This window comes from Tauraco erythrolophus, chromosome 2 (genome assembly GCF_009769465.1).
Source record: "Tauraco erythrolophus isolate bTauEry1 chromosome 2, bTauEry1.pri, whole genome shotgun sequence".
In the NCBI taxonomy this organism is placed as follows: domain Eukaryota; kingdom Metazoa; phylum Chordata; class Aves; order Musophagiformes; family Musophagidae; genus Tauraco; species Tauraco erythrolophus.
Window position 1 is genome coordinate 2191252 of NC_141466.1, and position 16748 is coordinate 2207999.

The 16748-nt window shown below is 41.9% G+C and overlaps 1 protein-coding gene across 5 annotated transcripts in view; it reads left to right on the plus strand.

Moving 5' to 3' along the window:
* The window catches only part of TMEM181 (transmembrane protein 181), a 38542-nt gene that overhangs the window by 10335 nt on the left and 11459 nt on the right, over positions 1-16748 (plus strand). For 2 of the 5 annotated variants that reach the window (XM_086632011.1, XM_086632013.1), the window contains exons 2-9: positions 3691-3794; positions 8619-8674; positions 9929-10019; positions 11237-11359; positions 12275-12291; positions 12458-12577; positions 14851-14931; positions 15940-16039. In XM_086632011.1, the coding sequence (XP_086488137.1) occupies positions 3691-3794; positions 8619-8674; positions 9929-10019; positions 11237-11359; positions 12275-12291; positions 12458-12577; positions 14851-14931; positions 15940-16039 (692 nt within the window). The remainder of the gene's footprint in view (positions 1-3690; positions 3795-8618; positions 8675-9928; positions 10020-11236; positions 11360-12274; positions 12292-12457; positions 12578-14850; positions 14932-15939; positions 16040-16748) is intronic. The other 3 variants (XM_086632010.1, XM_086632012.1, XM_086632014.1) reach the window with 2 other exon arrangements.

Here is a 16748-nt window from a genome sequence, read left to right on the forward strand (position 1 = left end):
GTTCAACAATGAACATCTGGGAAGATCACTTTATCTGCGTTGTATGTCAGCTGGTGATAGGTTGAAATGAGGCACTTACACTGCACAAGGAAATTCTGTTGTTGCGGCGAGAGGCAATGAAGAATGCATCATCCAATAGGAATGCTATAAATTGTTTTTTGCAGTCCTGATAAATGCGGTTAGGATTTGGCCAAGTTTTTACATTTGCTGTCACAAAAAGTGTCCGTGTTGCCTTACTGACTTGTGAAGTAGCACCTATGGTCGGTGGCTTAAATGAGGCTTCAGGAGTATCAGTGTGAAAGAAGGGAAAACACAGTGTATCCCTGCTCTCCCTGATCTCACTGTGCTGAGTGCCAGCATGACTGTTCCCAGGTAGGTGTATGCCTACCCGTTCTAACTACTAGGTGTTGCACCACCTGGAGAAGAGTTGGAGTAAAGAACGAGCCAATGCCTGGAACATGCTTCTTGGAAAGCTTGCGAGCGCATCCGTGCTCTGGCGTAGGAGTAAACCAAGGTGGTAGTTGCTGATAGCTGTAATGCTGTGAGTGCTCGCTGGGTGGTGAACTCTGGTGACTTTCCTGGAAGGACTGTGGAGATGAAGCTGCTTCTCATGTTCACGTTATGCGTTTTGAAATGCCTGGAAAAACTTGGAAATTAAGAAGCTTATCAAAAGAACCATAAATATGCAAGCACAAGTACAGACTGGGTGGAGAATGGATCGAGAGCAGCCCTGAGGAAAAGGACTTGAAAGTGCTGGTGGATGAGAAGCTCAACATGAGCCGGCACCGTGCGCTGGCAGCCCAGAAAGCCAACCGTGTCCTGGGCTGCATGCAGAGCAGCGTGGGCAGCAGGGCGAGGGAGGGGATTCTGCCCCTCTGCTCTGCTCTCCTGAGACCCCACCTGGAATACCGTGTTCAGCTCTGGGGTCCTCAGCACAAGAAGGACATGGAGCTTCTGGAGCGGGTCCAGAGGAGGCCATGAAGATGATCCAAGGTCTGGAGCACCTCTGCTCTGGAGCCAGGCTGAGAGAGTTGGGGCTGTTCAGCCTGGAGAAGAGAAGGCTCCGGGGTGATCTTATTGCAGCCTTCCAGTACCTAAAGGGGCTACAGGAAAGCTGGAGAGGGACTTTTTCCAAGGGCATGTAGTGACAGGACAAGGGACAATGGCTTTAAACTAAAAGAGGGCAGATTTCAATTGGATAGAAGGAAGAAATTTTTCACTGTGAGGGTGGTGAGGCACTGGCACAGGTTGCCCAGAGAAGTTGTGTCTGCCCCATCCCTGGAAGTGTTGAAGGCCAGGTTGGATGAGGCTTTGAGCAACCTGGTGTAGTGGAGGGTGTCCCTGCCTATGGCAGGGGGATTGGAACTATATGATCCTTGAGGTCCCTTCCAACCCCAACCATTCCATGATTCTATGATTCTATGCATAGCAAGTCAGAATTATCCTGCATCAGACTGTAGCTGTTAAGGGGATGCCCAGATGTCATGTGCTACAAACAGCACAAGCATATGTGATACTTTCTGGTGTACATGTGATACTATTCCAGTTGTCAGCTATTCTCGACCCTTGGACCTTCCCATCCAGACCTGGTTTCTGTGTATTCAGTGATCCTCAGTGCGTGCACTTCCATGGAGTGTTCAGTATGCACTTGAGCCCTTATATTTAATTTAGACATATCAACATTTTATGTACCATTTTTATATATCCCAGATTTTCTTGCTAAGATTAGTGTTTTGATATCTCAAGATAATATCCCATGCATGGTGTTCTTAGAGAAGGAATATCACCAGGTCGTCTGTGGAACCGAAGGAGCTCTTGGAACAGATAGGAAAATACATGTTAGTAGTTAGTTAGTTAGTTAGTTTGGTACTAATACAGATGTAACCGCTTTAAAGTGGTTTAGGTGCTTGAAGGCTGAAGTGTTAAGACGTTGATTCAAGTTAAATATTGTAGTGTTTTCCCTGCAGGAGTTGTGCTGGCACGTTCTGGATTGGAATGCATTTTTCAAAGTCAACTGAACATCATATTGGTCTGTGAGACTTCTGTGTGACAGTCTCTGTGGCAGAGATCTGATCCGTTCCTGTTGATGATTGTGATAATTTCGTGTGCCATTTCCCTTTTTTGCCCGTGCAATCAGCTATTCTGACTTTTTAGGCTGGTGCAGGGGTTTTGTGCCATGTTTTGCGTTCGACACGGCGAGTTGACTGTGTTTGTGTGTCCTGTACAGGTGCTGTGCAGTCCTGTACAGCCAGTTTGTGCCAACTTGTGACATTTACAGCTGCTTGCTTGCAGTTCTCGTGACTTCTCTTTACTTCCCCACTTCCTTTGTGAGTTAAATTAAAATTTGGATCTTTGAAACTTTACAGTAAAGGAATAATGTAATTATTTTTGTAGTGCCTCATTTGGAGAGAATGCAGTGATTCTTAAAGAAAATAGAAGTTATTAATAACTCCTTTGACTGGTTTAAAGTGAATTGTTTGCCTTGATTTTAAGGGCTGCCAGGCACGCAGGCATGGGGTGTCTGGTCCTAGAATTTAGGCTGGGCTTATGGAAAGGATTCCACCACCTTGTCTGCATTTCTCCATTAACGTAGTGAACCAGTAAGAGCACCATTCGTCTGGTGAAAAGAAGCTTTATTCCAAGCTGAAAGGGAGCACTGACGTTAAAGACTTATGCTTTCATTTCTTTCCACGATGGTGCTCATACAACTTTATCAGAAAACACCACCTCCCACCCCCAATCCTACTGGTCTCTGTGATCGTACCTACTGGAACAGCGGTGGAAAATCAGCTGCGTGGTGGCTCAGTGCCGGTGTAACTCAAAATGAAACGTTGGCTGTATTTTCAAACATGGTGGATTTGCCCTTTTTTGAACTATGTGTTTAACAAAAAGGAAGACAGTGCAGGGATACGTTATGTAGGATTAATTCTTTGATCGTATTTCTCTCAAGCCAACAGAACTGGAAGTTAATCTCCAAAAGCATGCAGTTGGTCCTTTCAGTACTTTTCCCCTCTGTTTTGTCTTTAACCTAATGATAACCACGAAACAGTTGTGGAAGAGATGTCACTGCCTCTCTGTTTATTTGTTTTTAAGTGCCTAATACCAACCTTAAGCTGAGATTTCTGTTTCCCAAACTTTGGTGGAACTTAGACAAGAACGCAGAGCCTGAGCACGCACACCTAGCAGATGTGGAGTTCTGCTTTACTCCTTGTTAGCGGTGATCCTGCAGGGATGAGGTGTATGTACCTAGGGTGTAGGAAACTCGTGTGCAGGTAACTGAGTTGTTGGTGACGTCAGTCCTTTAGGTTAAGCTGTCATTGCAGGAGACATGACATCTTGGATGTTGAAATTATTAAGGTATGAACTAAAAAACACATAACTTTTTCTCCCTCTAAGAAATGCTTTCTCTTGCTCAAGTCTTAGGACAGTAGAAAACTCTAGCATAAAAAAAAAAATTCATACATTTTGGGTTGCGGACATGTGCGCACATACATCTGTCTAATAATTCCTAGGAGTTTATCCTTGCTCTATAAAGCAGCAAAAATATTTTTTTCCATAGTGTTACATATAACCTCAGAGTTTGGTTTCATTTTCTTTGTGGAGGAATGAATGGGGTCGGGTTGTTTTGGTTTTTCTTTCTTTATTAATGTGACCAATAGCTAATTCTGTGCTTTCTTTTGCTTCCTATAGGCTGGCACCGATGCGATTGTACACACTGTCCAAACGGCATTTTGTTCTGGTCTTTGTGGTGTTCTTTGTTTGTTTTGGTCTGACAGTCTTCATAGGAATAGCAGGTAAGGATTTTGTCTTTTGAGAAGATTACAATCTTGTATGCTTTGTCTAAACCTGTTGGTGTTTACGAGTGTATTTAAATGCTAATAAGCTTACTGTCCCTGAGATGTCTGCGGAATCCTTGCTTTTGACAGGGGGAGGAAATGTTTCTTCCATCTCATTTTTTAATGTACTACCTACAGGTTTGGTATTTGCGACTGCTTTGCAGAGAAGAATCAGTAAAGTAGAACAAAACTAGCTTAGTTGTAACAATTTTTCAGCAGGCCGCCACGTTAATTTTCTTCTTTGTGTTTCAATCTGCAAAATGGTGGTGCTAATACTTGATTTCCTGTGAGGAAATGGATAACTGTTTGTAAAGCCTTCTAAATGTTTGGGTGATAGATGCCACGGAAATATAAAATATTTTAGTAATGTAAAAATGTGAACTTCTGGTGTCAAACACATACGAGCTTAGGTCTGTGGTTTCAGAGACCTTCGTGGCAGTCATGACGTGATGTGGGAGGCTAAGCACTTAGTGCCTGGGTGCTTATCCTGGAGATCAGAGAGATTTGTGGAAGTCTGGTCGACAGAGATGCTGAGTGTCATTAGGCAGATGGAAAGCGTGGGAGCTCTCTGTGTTTCGTGCCAGAGAGCTTTTCCAGGTCTAAAACCTACTGGAAAAAGAAGTCAGCGTGCTGTCACTGCAGCGTTAAGCTCATACCCCGCTGTCAGGATAGCTTTGTCAACGCAGAAGTGAAGTGACAGACAGGGAGAGGGGAAGGGAAGGACTTGTCCTCATTAAGCAGCCCACTCCCCCTGTAAGGACATTGATTAAGGACATTACCACCTCCCCCCACTCCACTGCTGATTTCCACGTCACCCAGTGTGTTCTCCTGGCCACTCTCGGACACCTCTTGACCTGTCTGTAGGGCTGTCCGTACCTCTGTCCTGTCCTTCACTTCCTTTAGAACGTGCCAGGCTGCCCAGGCCTGGGACTCATCTGCTCCTGCCTGCCCTGGGAAGAAAGAGGAGTTAGTTGGAGGCAACTGGTTGGGCTTTTTGTGCCCATCCGTGCATTGTAGGCAGTACATCCTTCATAATAGAATTAAATAATAAAATTTGTCTGTGGAATAAAACCTTCCTTCCTGCTGTTTGATGAATTGCAGCAGCCTAACGTCCAAACAGACTTTCCGTTCCTAAAGGTTAACCACTGATATTCCTGTGACTTGCCTAGGGATGCTGCAGGGCATTGTTTGGCCACTAAAATACTGTATAAATACATTTACAAAAATGCATTTTGTATGAATAATAAAGGAAAAAGCCCTGGAATTGCTTAATTTAGTGTCGTTTGGCTATTTGGCTTCAGAAGTGAACTGTATTTGTAGTCGTGTGGTTTATACTGCCCAGTTGCAAGAAACACAAGGAAGTTGTTTTATGTAAGACTGGGCAAAAAGCAGCGCTCTGGGAAGGGAGAGCTGGGTGTTCTGTTCTTGGTCGGTCGCGGAACTAGGAGTGCTGTGTTGGTGTGTGTGAAGAGTGACCTGATGATGTGGTGGCCTTTGGTCCAGGGGACTTGGCTGCTGTAAGCAACACTTCATAGGACAAGGGGCAATGGCTTTAAACTGAAAGAGGGGAGATTTAGATTGGATAGAAGGAAGAAATTCTTCCCTCTGAGGGTGGTGAGGCACTGGCACAGGTTGCCCAGAGAAGCTGTGGCTGCCCCACCCCTGGAAGTGTCCAAGGCCAGGTTGGATGAGGCTTTGGGCAACCTGGTGTAGTGGAGGGTGTCCCTGCCCATGGCAGGGGGGTTGGAACTGGATGATCTTTGAGGTCCCTTCCAACCCAAACCATTCTGTGATTTCATGATCATGTACCCTGCTGAGGTCCCAGGACTCGCCTGTGATCCCCTTTGGGAACTGGCATAGCTGTGGGATTCTTGTCCTTGTAAGATGGGTTTGCTGGGTAGTTTTGGTGACAAAGTGTGAACACAGTTCATGATTACAACTTAATTATTTTTAAAAGAATGCTGTTTGCCTTGGGAGGAGGCTCGCTGAACGCTCACTGTGATTTTCTCTGCAGCTTTCCTTGACAGCTCCTTGCTTCCTGTGAAGAGGGAGGAGCACTAACAACAGAGTGCTCCCTCCTTAGCGGGATTCTGAGCAAAACTCACCAAACCCACTAAGTAAATGAAAAAGTGGGAGATACATCCGTATTTTTTGTACTACTTGAGTATGTCATTGCCCATACTCAGCGTCTCCATCTGCAGTTTGGGAAGCCTGGCAGGAGTCTTGCTTCTCAACTGAGAAAACAAGATAGTTTAATCTGAGGTGGCTGTTGCTCTTCAGTTCTTGGAACCCAAGACAGATGCAGACTTGTGGGGTTTTTTCCCACTTTCCCTTTTCCCAATGAGTTAGTGTTAACTTTGGAGTGAGACAAGCGCAAGGAAAATACAAGGTGCAGAGCTTGTTTCCTAAACCTGTGCGGTTTTCCTGTTCTCCATCTCAGAGTGGTTCTTTGCTTTCAGATGTGATTCTGTTAACTGAGCAAGACTAAAAGAAAAGCAATACAAATGTAATTTAATCACAATTTTTTAATAATACGACCAGAACATTGTTTTGGTCAGTTGCTTTAAAAAGCTTTTTTTAAAAAAATTGCTTGCTAGAGGAGTAGCAGTTAGAGGAGTAGAAACTCATTATTTTGTTTGGTTGCTGCTCTTAAAAACTAAGATTATGATCTCTCTGCCCCAGTATTGGTTCATATCTTCTGGTAAAAAAAAAAAAAAAACCACCAACTTTTAAAAAAGGCTCATTCTATTGTTTTTAAGACTTAATTACTGAAATAGGATGACTTACTGATTGTGAGCACTTACTGAAATTGAATTATGCTTTTCAAAATGTAAATGCCTTCCAAAAATCTGTCCTCTTTATATGTACTTGAGAACTGAGAAGTTCAGTGAGGCAGAACTAACCTTATAGCAGGTGACTGTTGCTGAAGTTCAGCTGTAATTCTGATGTGAAGCTTTGGGAGTAATGGGTGAAATTCTTCATTTTTCTATTTAAAGAAAGAATTTAAATTTATTTAAAGTCTGTGAGATGGTTAATATTGTCATTAGAGTGGTTATAGAAGCCCAAGCAATGCTGCATGTTCAGAGCTGTCATGACAGCCAACATAAAATACTTTGTGCACAGAACGATTCCATGTTGCTCGTTTGTAAACTTCCTTCTTTTCCATTGTTTCTCTGTAGTAACTCTGAAGTCCGTGGTCTTTGTGAAACACTGCTTTCCTTGCATAATTTTTTAATACTAAGTTTGTGGCTAAAACAGCATGTTTGGAGGGTTAATAAATTACATTAAATTGCTAGACTGAACATGTAAGGGGAGAGACCATTTGGACAGAAAAGTCTTGCTGTGACTGGGCAGCCTCTAGAGTGACCCAAAAACACACATATATGTCCTGCCTGTGGCCCTACCTGCTCTACCTGCTGTAGCTACCCTACATCTCCTCTGTGTTTGTTCACACCCTGGTATATAGGTACAGACCTCTTCCTACTCTTCCCTTCCACTTTTCTGCTGTAGTGCTTTCATGTGTGTACATATGCATGCAAGGTCCCTCTCCAGAGGGACCTTGACAGGCTGGAGAGGTGGGCCTGTGAGAACCTCATGAAGTTCAACAAGGCCAAGTGCAAGGTCCTGCACGTGGTCGGGGCAATCCCAAGCACAAGTACAGGCTGGGCAGAGAATGGATTGAGAGCAGCCCTGAGGAAAAGGACTTGGGAGTGCTGGTGGATGAGAAGATCAACATGAGCCGGCACCGTGCGCTGGCAGTCCAGAAAGCCAACTGTGTCCTGGGCTGCATCCAGAGCAGCGTGGGCAGCAGGGCGAGGGAGGGGATTCTGCCCCTCTGCTCTGCTCTCCTGAGACCCCCCCTGGAATACTGCGTTCAGCTCTGGGGTCCCCAGCACAAGAAGGACATGGAGCTGCTAGAGTGGGGCCAGAGGATGCCATGAAGATGATCTGAGGGCTGGAGCAGCTCTGCTATGGAGCCAGGCTGAGAGAGTTGGGGCTGTTCAGCCTGGAGAAGAGAAGGCTCCGGGGTGATCTTATTGCAGCCTCCCAGTACTTAAAGGGGCTACAGGAAAGCTGGAGAGGGGCTTTTTCCAAGGGCGTGTAGTGATAGGACAAGGGGCAATGGCTTTAAACTGAAAGAGGGGAGATTTAGATTGGATATAAGGCCAGGTTGGATGAGGCTTTGGGCAACCTGGTGTAGTGGAGGGTGTCCCTGCCCATGGCAGGGGGGTTGGAACTGGATGATCTTTAAGGTCCCTTCCAACCCAAACCAGTCTGTGATTCTGTGTTTGTTTCTGTGATGACAGCCATAATCTATTTTAGCACCAGATTTCTATAGCAAAGGAGGAGCCCAATCCGAGTGGACTGAGAACTGTTCCTGAACAAACGTGGGTATCTTGGCTGGAACAGACCCATGCGATGAAAATCCAGCACCAACCAGAAGGTTCTGTTACTGCTTAGCTGGGGAAAAATACTGTGTGGTTTGTTGTTGTAGGGCTTCTGACATGGAGTTCTTGATTTATAATTTATTCCTACTTAATCATGCCTAGAAATTACTATGGCAGAGAGGCTTAAAGGAACGTGCAGGCCGAATTTATTAGTGATATTGAAGTGTCTAGGTGGCTTACCCATCAGCTTAAGTATCTGAATGATGGGGTAGTATCTACCTGCTTTGCAGGAAGGTGTTTTGTGCTGTCTTTGAAATCCTGTATTTACATCATTACCTGTCAGAAATACACATGCTTCAGTGTTGTTTTCTTTTTTCCTTCTTAAATTGTGTAGGTCCTAATGTAATTGAAACTTCTGTAGCAAGAACCGACTTAAACAACAGCCTGAAGGTAAGAGTTAATAAATACCCTTGGATTGCATGAGTGGCTTTATTTGGTGTCAGTGATGTTAAACATTCCACTCCTTACCCCCAGTTATTTTAAGTATTTAAAATTTTCCTGGAAAACTTCCTGGCCACATGGTGCTTTCCAGTTTGAACCTGAATGTGTGATGTTGTGCTACCACTGTGGTGTTTTGTGAGTGGCCCAGCAGCAATTTCTAGTCTCTGACTTTTGTGAGCAGGTAAAGAAGAGAATTCTGTGATGTTTCTGCACGGTCATTTCTGATAAAGTGCTGATAGGATTCCCTGGTGAGCTCATGTTGGAGATTCTTGTAGGGGGTCCAGAAATAGAAATTGAGAACATAAATGGAAAACAATGCTCTCAGTGGCAACTAAGGATATCCCTCTTGTCATCTTCCTTTCCATCATCTGGGAAAGAATATTTCTTTTTCTTGTTAGTTGTTCACTGTCACTGACCCAGACATGGGATCTGGCTGCCTGACACAAACCTTCACATTCATTTTCTTGAGAGCTTTCGTGTTCTGGTGTTTTTATTTCTGTCTAGCTCTTCACTGTCAACCTAATATCTAAAGTGCTATGAAAAGGTTTTGTTGGTTTGGTTTGAATTTTTTTTTAAAGTAAATTTTCTTTAAATACACTGGAACATTTCTCTTTTGGTTCTGTTAGTCACCTATGTATGTTTGGATTGGTACTATATTACAGGTGGGTTTTTATTTATTTTTAAAACCATATTTTTATATTAAATAAGAGAAGTCTTTCCTGCATGTAGGTTTTATCTGTTAGTGATATCTTCCATGCTTTTGAAATGAATGCTGGATTTTAGTGGAAAATAGTTATTTTCATGATTATAGTTGAACTGGTTTAAAACTGTGTGGCAGATGAGGGGTCACAAATCTTACTTTTGATGTAAAGTGCTAGAAATTACTTTTCATTTTCAGGCTAGGTCTCAGGGTTTTGCTTTTCATATCTGAACTTTTTTGTTTTATTGCTGCTGCTTTGATGTGCTTCAGGTAGTCATACCTTTCCTTACTTCAGTGTGTGCAAAAGAGGTGTGCTGTTTAAGCTGCTTCTCTGGAAGACTTACATTTGAGCTGCTTATCATACTGTCCACAGAGTAGCACATATTATATCTATTCCCCAAAATACTGTTGTGAACATGATTAACATGCCTTTCATCATTGTAACTACAGGTATGTCATGTAACAGAATAATATCTGGTGCTAACTGTGTGGGTTTTTTACAGCTGAAGCCATTTAATTTAAGTTCACCAACACTGTCTACCTACAATCAGCAGCTGTGGCTGACCTGCGTGGTTGAGTTGGATCAGCACGATGGTGAGAATCTTACCTAATTCTCAGGAAACTGCTATAGAATCATAGAATCATAGAATGGTTTGGGTTGGAAAGGACCTCAAAGATCATCTAGTTCCAACCCCAACCTGTATGTTGTGTATTATGTCTTTAATTTCATCTGTTACATACATGATGCTGTTGCTTTTCTGCTATGGTTGGTGGGTTTTTCCTCTGATATGTTTTCTCCCCCAGCACTGATCTTGAGAACTGGACACAACAGGTATATGGGATAAGTTGTTTGTTTCTGTGAAAGCAATAGTATCTAAGGAATCTGTGTCTCCCTTCATTCTGGGGGGAATTAGATGTGTAGATTGTAATGATATTAATTTTTCAATAAAACTTCCCTGTAAATATGTGAGAAATCATACAATCAGAGGATGGTTCAGGTTGGAAGGAACCTTAAAGATCATCCAGTTCCAACCCCCCTGCCATGGGCAGGGACACCCTCCACTACACCAGGTTGCCCAAAGCCTCATCCAACCTGGCCTTCAACACTTCCAGGGATGGGGCAGCCACAGCTTCTCTGGGCAACCTGTGCCAGTGCCTCACCACCCTCAGAGGGAAGAATTTCTTCCTTCTATCCAATCTAAATCTCCCCTCTTTCAGTTTAAAGCCATTGCCCCTTGTCCTGTCACTACATGCCCTTGGAAAAAGTCCCTCTCCAGCTTTCCTGTAGCCCCCTTTAAGTACTGGAAGGCTGCAATAAGATCCCCCCGGAGCCTTCTCTTCTCCAGGCTGAACAGCCCCAACTCTCCCAGCCTGTCTCCATAGCAGAGGTGCTCCAGACCTTGGATCATCTTCATGGCCTCCTCTGGCCCCGCTCCAGTAGCTCCATGTCCTTCTTGTGCTGGGGACTCCAGAGCTGAACACAGTATTCCAGGTGGGGTCTCACTAGAGCAGAGCAGAGGGGCAGAATCCCCTCCCTCGCCCTGCTGCCCACGCTAATACTGTATTAGTAATTGTCAATCTGTCACGATTCAGTACGGGGCATTTGCGACTTAACTGCCTAAGTAAATAAATAAAATGTTTTGTGTGGGTTTTTTTTGTTAATATACTGGGACCCCTACTCCAGTGAAGTAAAACTGACTAACTTTGAGTCATCTTTCCATATCGTCTATGTTTTAAACTATATTTGGAACTCTATTTGAGCTTTAATTTCTGCATGTAGCAATAGCTTAATGTTTTTTCTTTAATTGCAGTCTCCCTCAAAAAGAACGTTAGTATGACCGTCAGAGTGCTTGGGGTGGTGAAGGATGGCAGCACACCGTATGTCAACAATCAAGTTCACACCCGGATGAGATTACTCAGCTGTGCACAGGTATGTGCCTTCCTAAACTGAACTCTGATGCAGCACATTTTCCTCAAATCGATTTATGTGCGTGTTGCTTTACACTGCAGATGAGAAGAATGTCTGTTACACACGGCTTAGCAAAGACTCTATAGTTTTATTTATAATTGCAACCTAGCTGACCAAGATATTTACCTATCCGTTTTTTTCTGTTTGCTTCTGTGACGTGTATCTTTTACCCATCAAAGACCCCTCTTTCTTATTAGAGGAGCTCTCTGCCAGCAAAGCGGTGTGTCTTGCTTAGTCACCTAAACAGATTCAGCAGTGCTGAAGAAAGGGATGTTGTCGTAGAAGACTGAATATAGGGCTCCAGAGGAGAGAAGAATTCTCCTCCAACACCTAGCAGAGAGTCTGGTTGAAATCAGCTGGCATCCGTGTTCTGAAAATGCCAATTTTTTTGGCACCTGTGAAGAAATCTTTAAAGTTTTGAGTTTTTAGTATAATTTTCACTTAAATTTTTAAGCTTAGAGACATCCAAAACAGCTTCTCCAGATGCAAGTCCTTTAGGAAAGGCATAGCTGAAGTTTTTTGTGATAAGGATATAGGGTAAATAAAATGTTTTCTGTTTATATATATGACATGTATATATGAAATCTACAGAAATTAATGAACAACACTCCATTAGATTTTATTACACACAGCAAAGAGAGCAATATGCTTGGATTTTCTCTTTCCTCACATTAGATTTTGGAAATTAGTTAGTACAAGATGGCCCCATCTCACAGTCCCATGACCAGAGCTTGACTGACAGTTATTCAGATCCTTCCTGGTGCTACAAGCAGTTGCTTTCACCAGCTTAAGTGACAAACTGGCTTTGTTTATTGGCTCAACCTTTGATCGTGCCAACTGACTTTTTCAGTTTCTCCTGCTTTGTCTGATATCTTTCAAGCAATTCTTTATCTGCAGGTCTTGCTTGAATGTTGTTCTGACTGATCAAGATTGGTAAGGCATATAATAAATATCACCAATATCTGACCATTTAGAGACAAACTCTCCAACCTATACTAACAGTGCATGTTCTGGAATAAATTGAAGGCTTTTACGTACTATTTTTCACTGTGTGTGTTCACAGAAATGCAGTGAAATCATTGTTGCTCACCTTGGCTACCTGAACTACACTCAGTACAACATATTTGTTAGCTTTGAAGATCTGTATAAGTTAACGTACGCCATCCAGAACATTACTTTCACAGTAAGTATAAAGTTTCGTGTTAGCAAAAGAAATGTCTCTAATTACTAATGCTGTAGAAGTCTGCTTTAAGCGTAATAAAAAAGTTCTCCCTTTTTGAAGATGAACATAAAGATGCATCATAATTCATTTTTATGTCTCTGCTAATATCAGAACTATTATATCATTTGCTGTAATAAGTGTCTAGACCCATTTTTTTTTTTAACTCTGTAAGGAAAGATTTTTCTTGCAGAACTGGTAATGCTGTTTTCTGGAACAGATAAATGTAGTCTAATTCCTGAGAGATATTTTTAACAGCGGGCAAGCTAGACTAGAACATCCAGTTTCCTGCATTTGCTCATAGAGATGTTGCCTCTCTAAAGCATGATATCTTTTTCAGCCTTTCCAGTAGGTGTATCTTAATTAGCAAGGTTTTTCCAGATTTTACAAAACTGTGGCCTAGAAGTTTTAACAAACTCAAAGAAAAATGAAGATTTTTTTTTTTTTGACTGTGCTTACGAGGAAGAGAAAAATGTTTATTCAGCTGAAATAAACAGGTCACTAGAATAATTCACTAAAATAATCCCTAGTGAAATAACTAGCTCAGTTCATAGTGCCAAAATTTGCTTATAAAACAGTTAAATCATCAGTGTGTGCTGATGGGCTTCATAAAGAAATTTAGAAACATTTGCATTGGGAGAAAATGGAACTAACCCAAATTTATAATACAGGTTACTGTGGTATATTCTACCTGTATGCAATATTTATGTATGTCAGAGCAGAGAACAAGCAAAAATCTTACTGTAAAGCCAAAGTGGTTTTTATATACTAAATAAATTTCCTGAATATGAATATTTGTAATATTCTAGTGCATAAAGCACATCACTGAGAATAAAGTCTAAGGGGGAAAAAACATGCCAAACTCATGCCAAACAGGACAAAGTATTGGAGCATTTAGAGTTGTACAGTTTATTATTTTTCTTTGCAGACTTGTGTGCAAACCCCAAAAATCCAACCTCAAAGCCCTGCTTTCCCGAAGTGACTAAAATTGTCAATTTATTTCGTTATTACAATGGGTTATGGTTTTGTCAGTTGAAATCATAGACTGCCTTCTGTGTAATGGGATTCTCCACGTGTAATTTTCTTCCTACGTTTATGGTTTAAAAAGGCAAGACAGAGGTTGGCAGCTGTAGTACGTTGAAAGGTGAAGATGCTTTTTCAGGTGGGCAGAGCGGGTGTTGTACCAGGGAGCTTGCATTTCCAAAGTGGCTTCGAAAGAGAAGTGTGCCAGGTATGAGAGAAACTGTCGAGAGGGTTGAGTTTACGCAAACTGACACGTTAGAGTTAATATAATATAATATAATATAATGATATACTATATATAGTTAATATAACTATTGGAGAGGGACTTTTTCCATGGGTGTGTAGTGACAGGACAAGGGGCAATGGCTTTAAACTGAAAGAGGGCAGATTTAGATTGGATACAAGGAAGAAATTTTTCACTCTGAGGGTGGTGAGGCACTGGCACAGGTTGCCCAGAGAAGCTGTGGCTGCCCCATCCCTGGCAGTGTTCAAGGCCAGGTTGGATGAGGCTTTGGGCAACCTGGTGTAGTGGAGGGTGTCCCTGCCCATGGCAGAGGGGTTGGAACTGGATGATCTTTGAGGTCCCTTCCAACCCAAACCATTCTGTGATTCTATATTTGTGCCCCTGTAATAATTAGAGGAGAAGAAAGACCTTTTCCTCCTTAACTGATGAAAAACGTTCTTCATTTCTGGTTAGCTCATTTATTCTTCCCTTCCTTGATTTTCTTTTTTCCACTTCCGAAACAAGAGAATAAGCTTTACGAAAACAAACCTGTTCCAGGAAGCACGCCTGTACCTTATCAACCTCTTCGTAATCGATTTATGCATCTGGTAATAAAGAACACCACACTGGATTGACTCGATTATTGGCATTCAAACTTTGCATGAAAGAGCAATTGAAGTCAATGAAGAATATTTTTTGTTGTCCTGAGAAGTGCTTTAACGTATGACAGGACACTGAGTGTGTTACAAAGCAGCAGGGTGAAAGAGAGCTAAGGATATTGGGCTGCTTTGGTGATCTTTTCAGTAGATAGTCCTGTGGGTATGAATTTGTCTTTGTCTTTCCATGGTGATGTGGTGGAATTAGGTTATGCCTTTAAATTTGGAAAAGCCAGAGAACTTTTCAGTATCTGCAGAAAGTGCTAATTACTGGTGTTGTATGTACCCTGTCAAAACATTGTTCATCGGGCTGTTTTTGTTCTGTTTTCTTGTAGTGGAAGACCTACAATCCAACTTTTTCACAAGTGGAAATATGGTTCCGATTTGTCTTTGTAGTTCTTACTTTTATGGTCACGGTAAATTTTTGTTTCAGTTTTCTGAAATATATTATGTAGGCAGCTGATAACGCTGCTCTGTAGTGCCGTGTTTAGTGACTTAACCCCAGGCAGCAGAGCTGATACGTCACTGAGTCACTGTAAAAAATGTTTCTAAAATGCTTATGTAGTTGCTGGTTTTATATTTTCATGGATGGTATTGAAGGGACATTAAGAAACTAGGATAAATGGGAAAAATTGTCTTTCTGAGCTCCCATTCTGAATTGAACACAAGGAATTTTGCTGAAACAAAGGCAATTGTGATTACATGCTAGAAAAAATATATTTTTTTGCATTGCAGGTAGGCTGAGACATTGGAATAGGATGCCCAGAGTGTGGGCTCTCTGTCCTTGAAAACGAACAAAACTCAGTTGATTGTGACCTTGATCTAACATTAAAGTTGTCACTGCCTTGAGTGTGAGGATGGGCCAGATGACCTTCAGAGGTCCCCTACAACCTAAATTATGCTACAGTTTAGATTATCTCTCCCCTCCAACCTGGTTTGGCCTGTGGAAGATAAGTGTTTGGGGAAAAAAAAAAAAAAAAATCCTAAAATGCAGAATTTTTGGAGTAAGGAAACCAAAGCACTGAACGCTTGCATAGTGTTTTTCTCACACAGATGATGTCACTCAGCAGGGAACTCTGAATGTGATATGGAATCTGTTTTTTTTAAAAAAGTGAGTTTAAGAGGAAGTTGTGGTAGTGTGTGACCAGTAATTAGGAAACGTTTTTCGTACGTTGTTGATTTGCACAGTACTAGCTGGTTTCCTTCCCAGTTCACTTGAGAGATGAAGTAATTTGCATTGTGGTAAGCCAGCAAACTTGAAGCAGAAGTAGAAGCTGGGAGATGTGGCTCCTGCTTTAAAATGTTCTTAGTGGCAAAGACCTCATGAAACAGCCTTTTCCCTGTGCTGTGTTCTCTTCACTCTGGTAAAGCCACTAAGGCTGTATTCCTTCCTGATGTATATTTTTGTTGCTGTTGTTTTATAGTGTCTGTTTGCTCATTCCCTGCGGAAATTCTCCATGAGAGACTGGGGTATTGAACAGAAATGGATGTCCATCCTCCTTCCCCTCCTGCTACTTTACAATGGTACTTGTATCCTGGAATTTTTAGAAAAACCTGTTTGTTTTTTTTTAAAAAAAAGTAGTTGAAATAAAAAAAAGAATGCGAGAGAGAGAAGGCAAAATGGAATTCGGCCTTGAATTTATAAGCAGCTGTCTATAAGGCTTCAGAAAACTATTTAAAAAAAAAAAAAACAAAAAAAAAACAACAAACCACAACCCTTTTTAAGTGCATCACATTCAAGGGCACAATGAGTAGGTGGGTTTCATTCTTTTCAGTCACATGAATGTCAACTATTTGTTTCAAACTCTGGTTGGAATAGGTGGCTGCAACCTACTGAACCTTTCACGTAGCGACACATAAATGCAATTTCTGTGTTTGTCTGCTCAGTCTGGCTTCTTCATTCCTCAGATACTTGTGCTTTAGTTGCAAACAGAGGCTGCCTTCAGTCTGGTCAACCACATCAGCTTCTGGCACTCTCTAGCAGTGCTGAAAGAATATTTGCCTTTCAGTCATTTTGTGATAATTTTTTAGGTCATCACCAAGAACAGTGGTTTGGTAAGAAGTCTAATAAAACCTGAAATCTTCTAGAAATGTTGGCAACCATTTCAGATGATTTCTGCAGCACAGAGGATTGCTGCTAGAGGCACCATTTGCTTTGTAAATTACTTTGAAATACAGCAAACTTCAATTTCATTTAGTGGTATAATTTGAAAAATGTAGGGTTTTGTGTTCC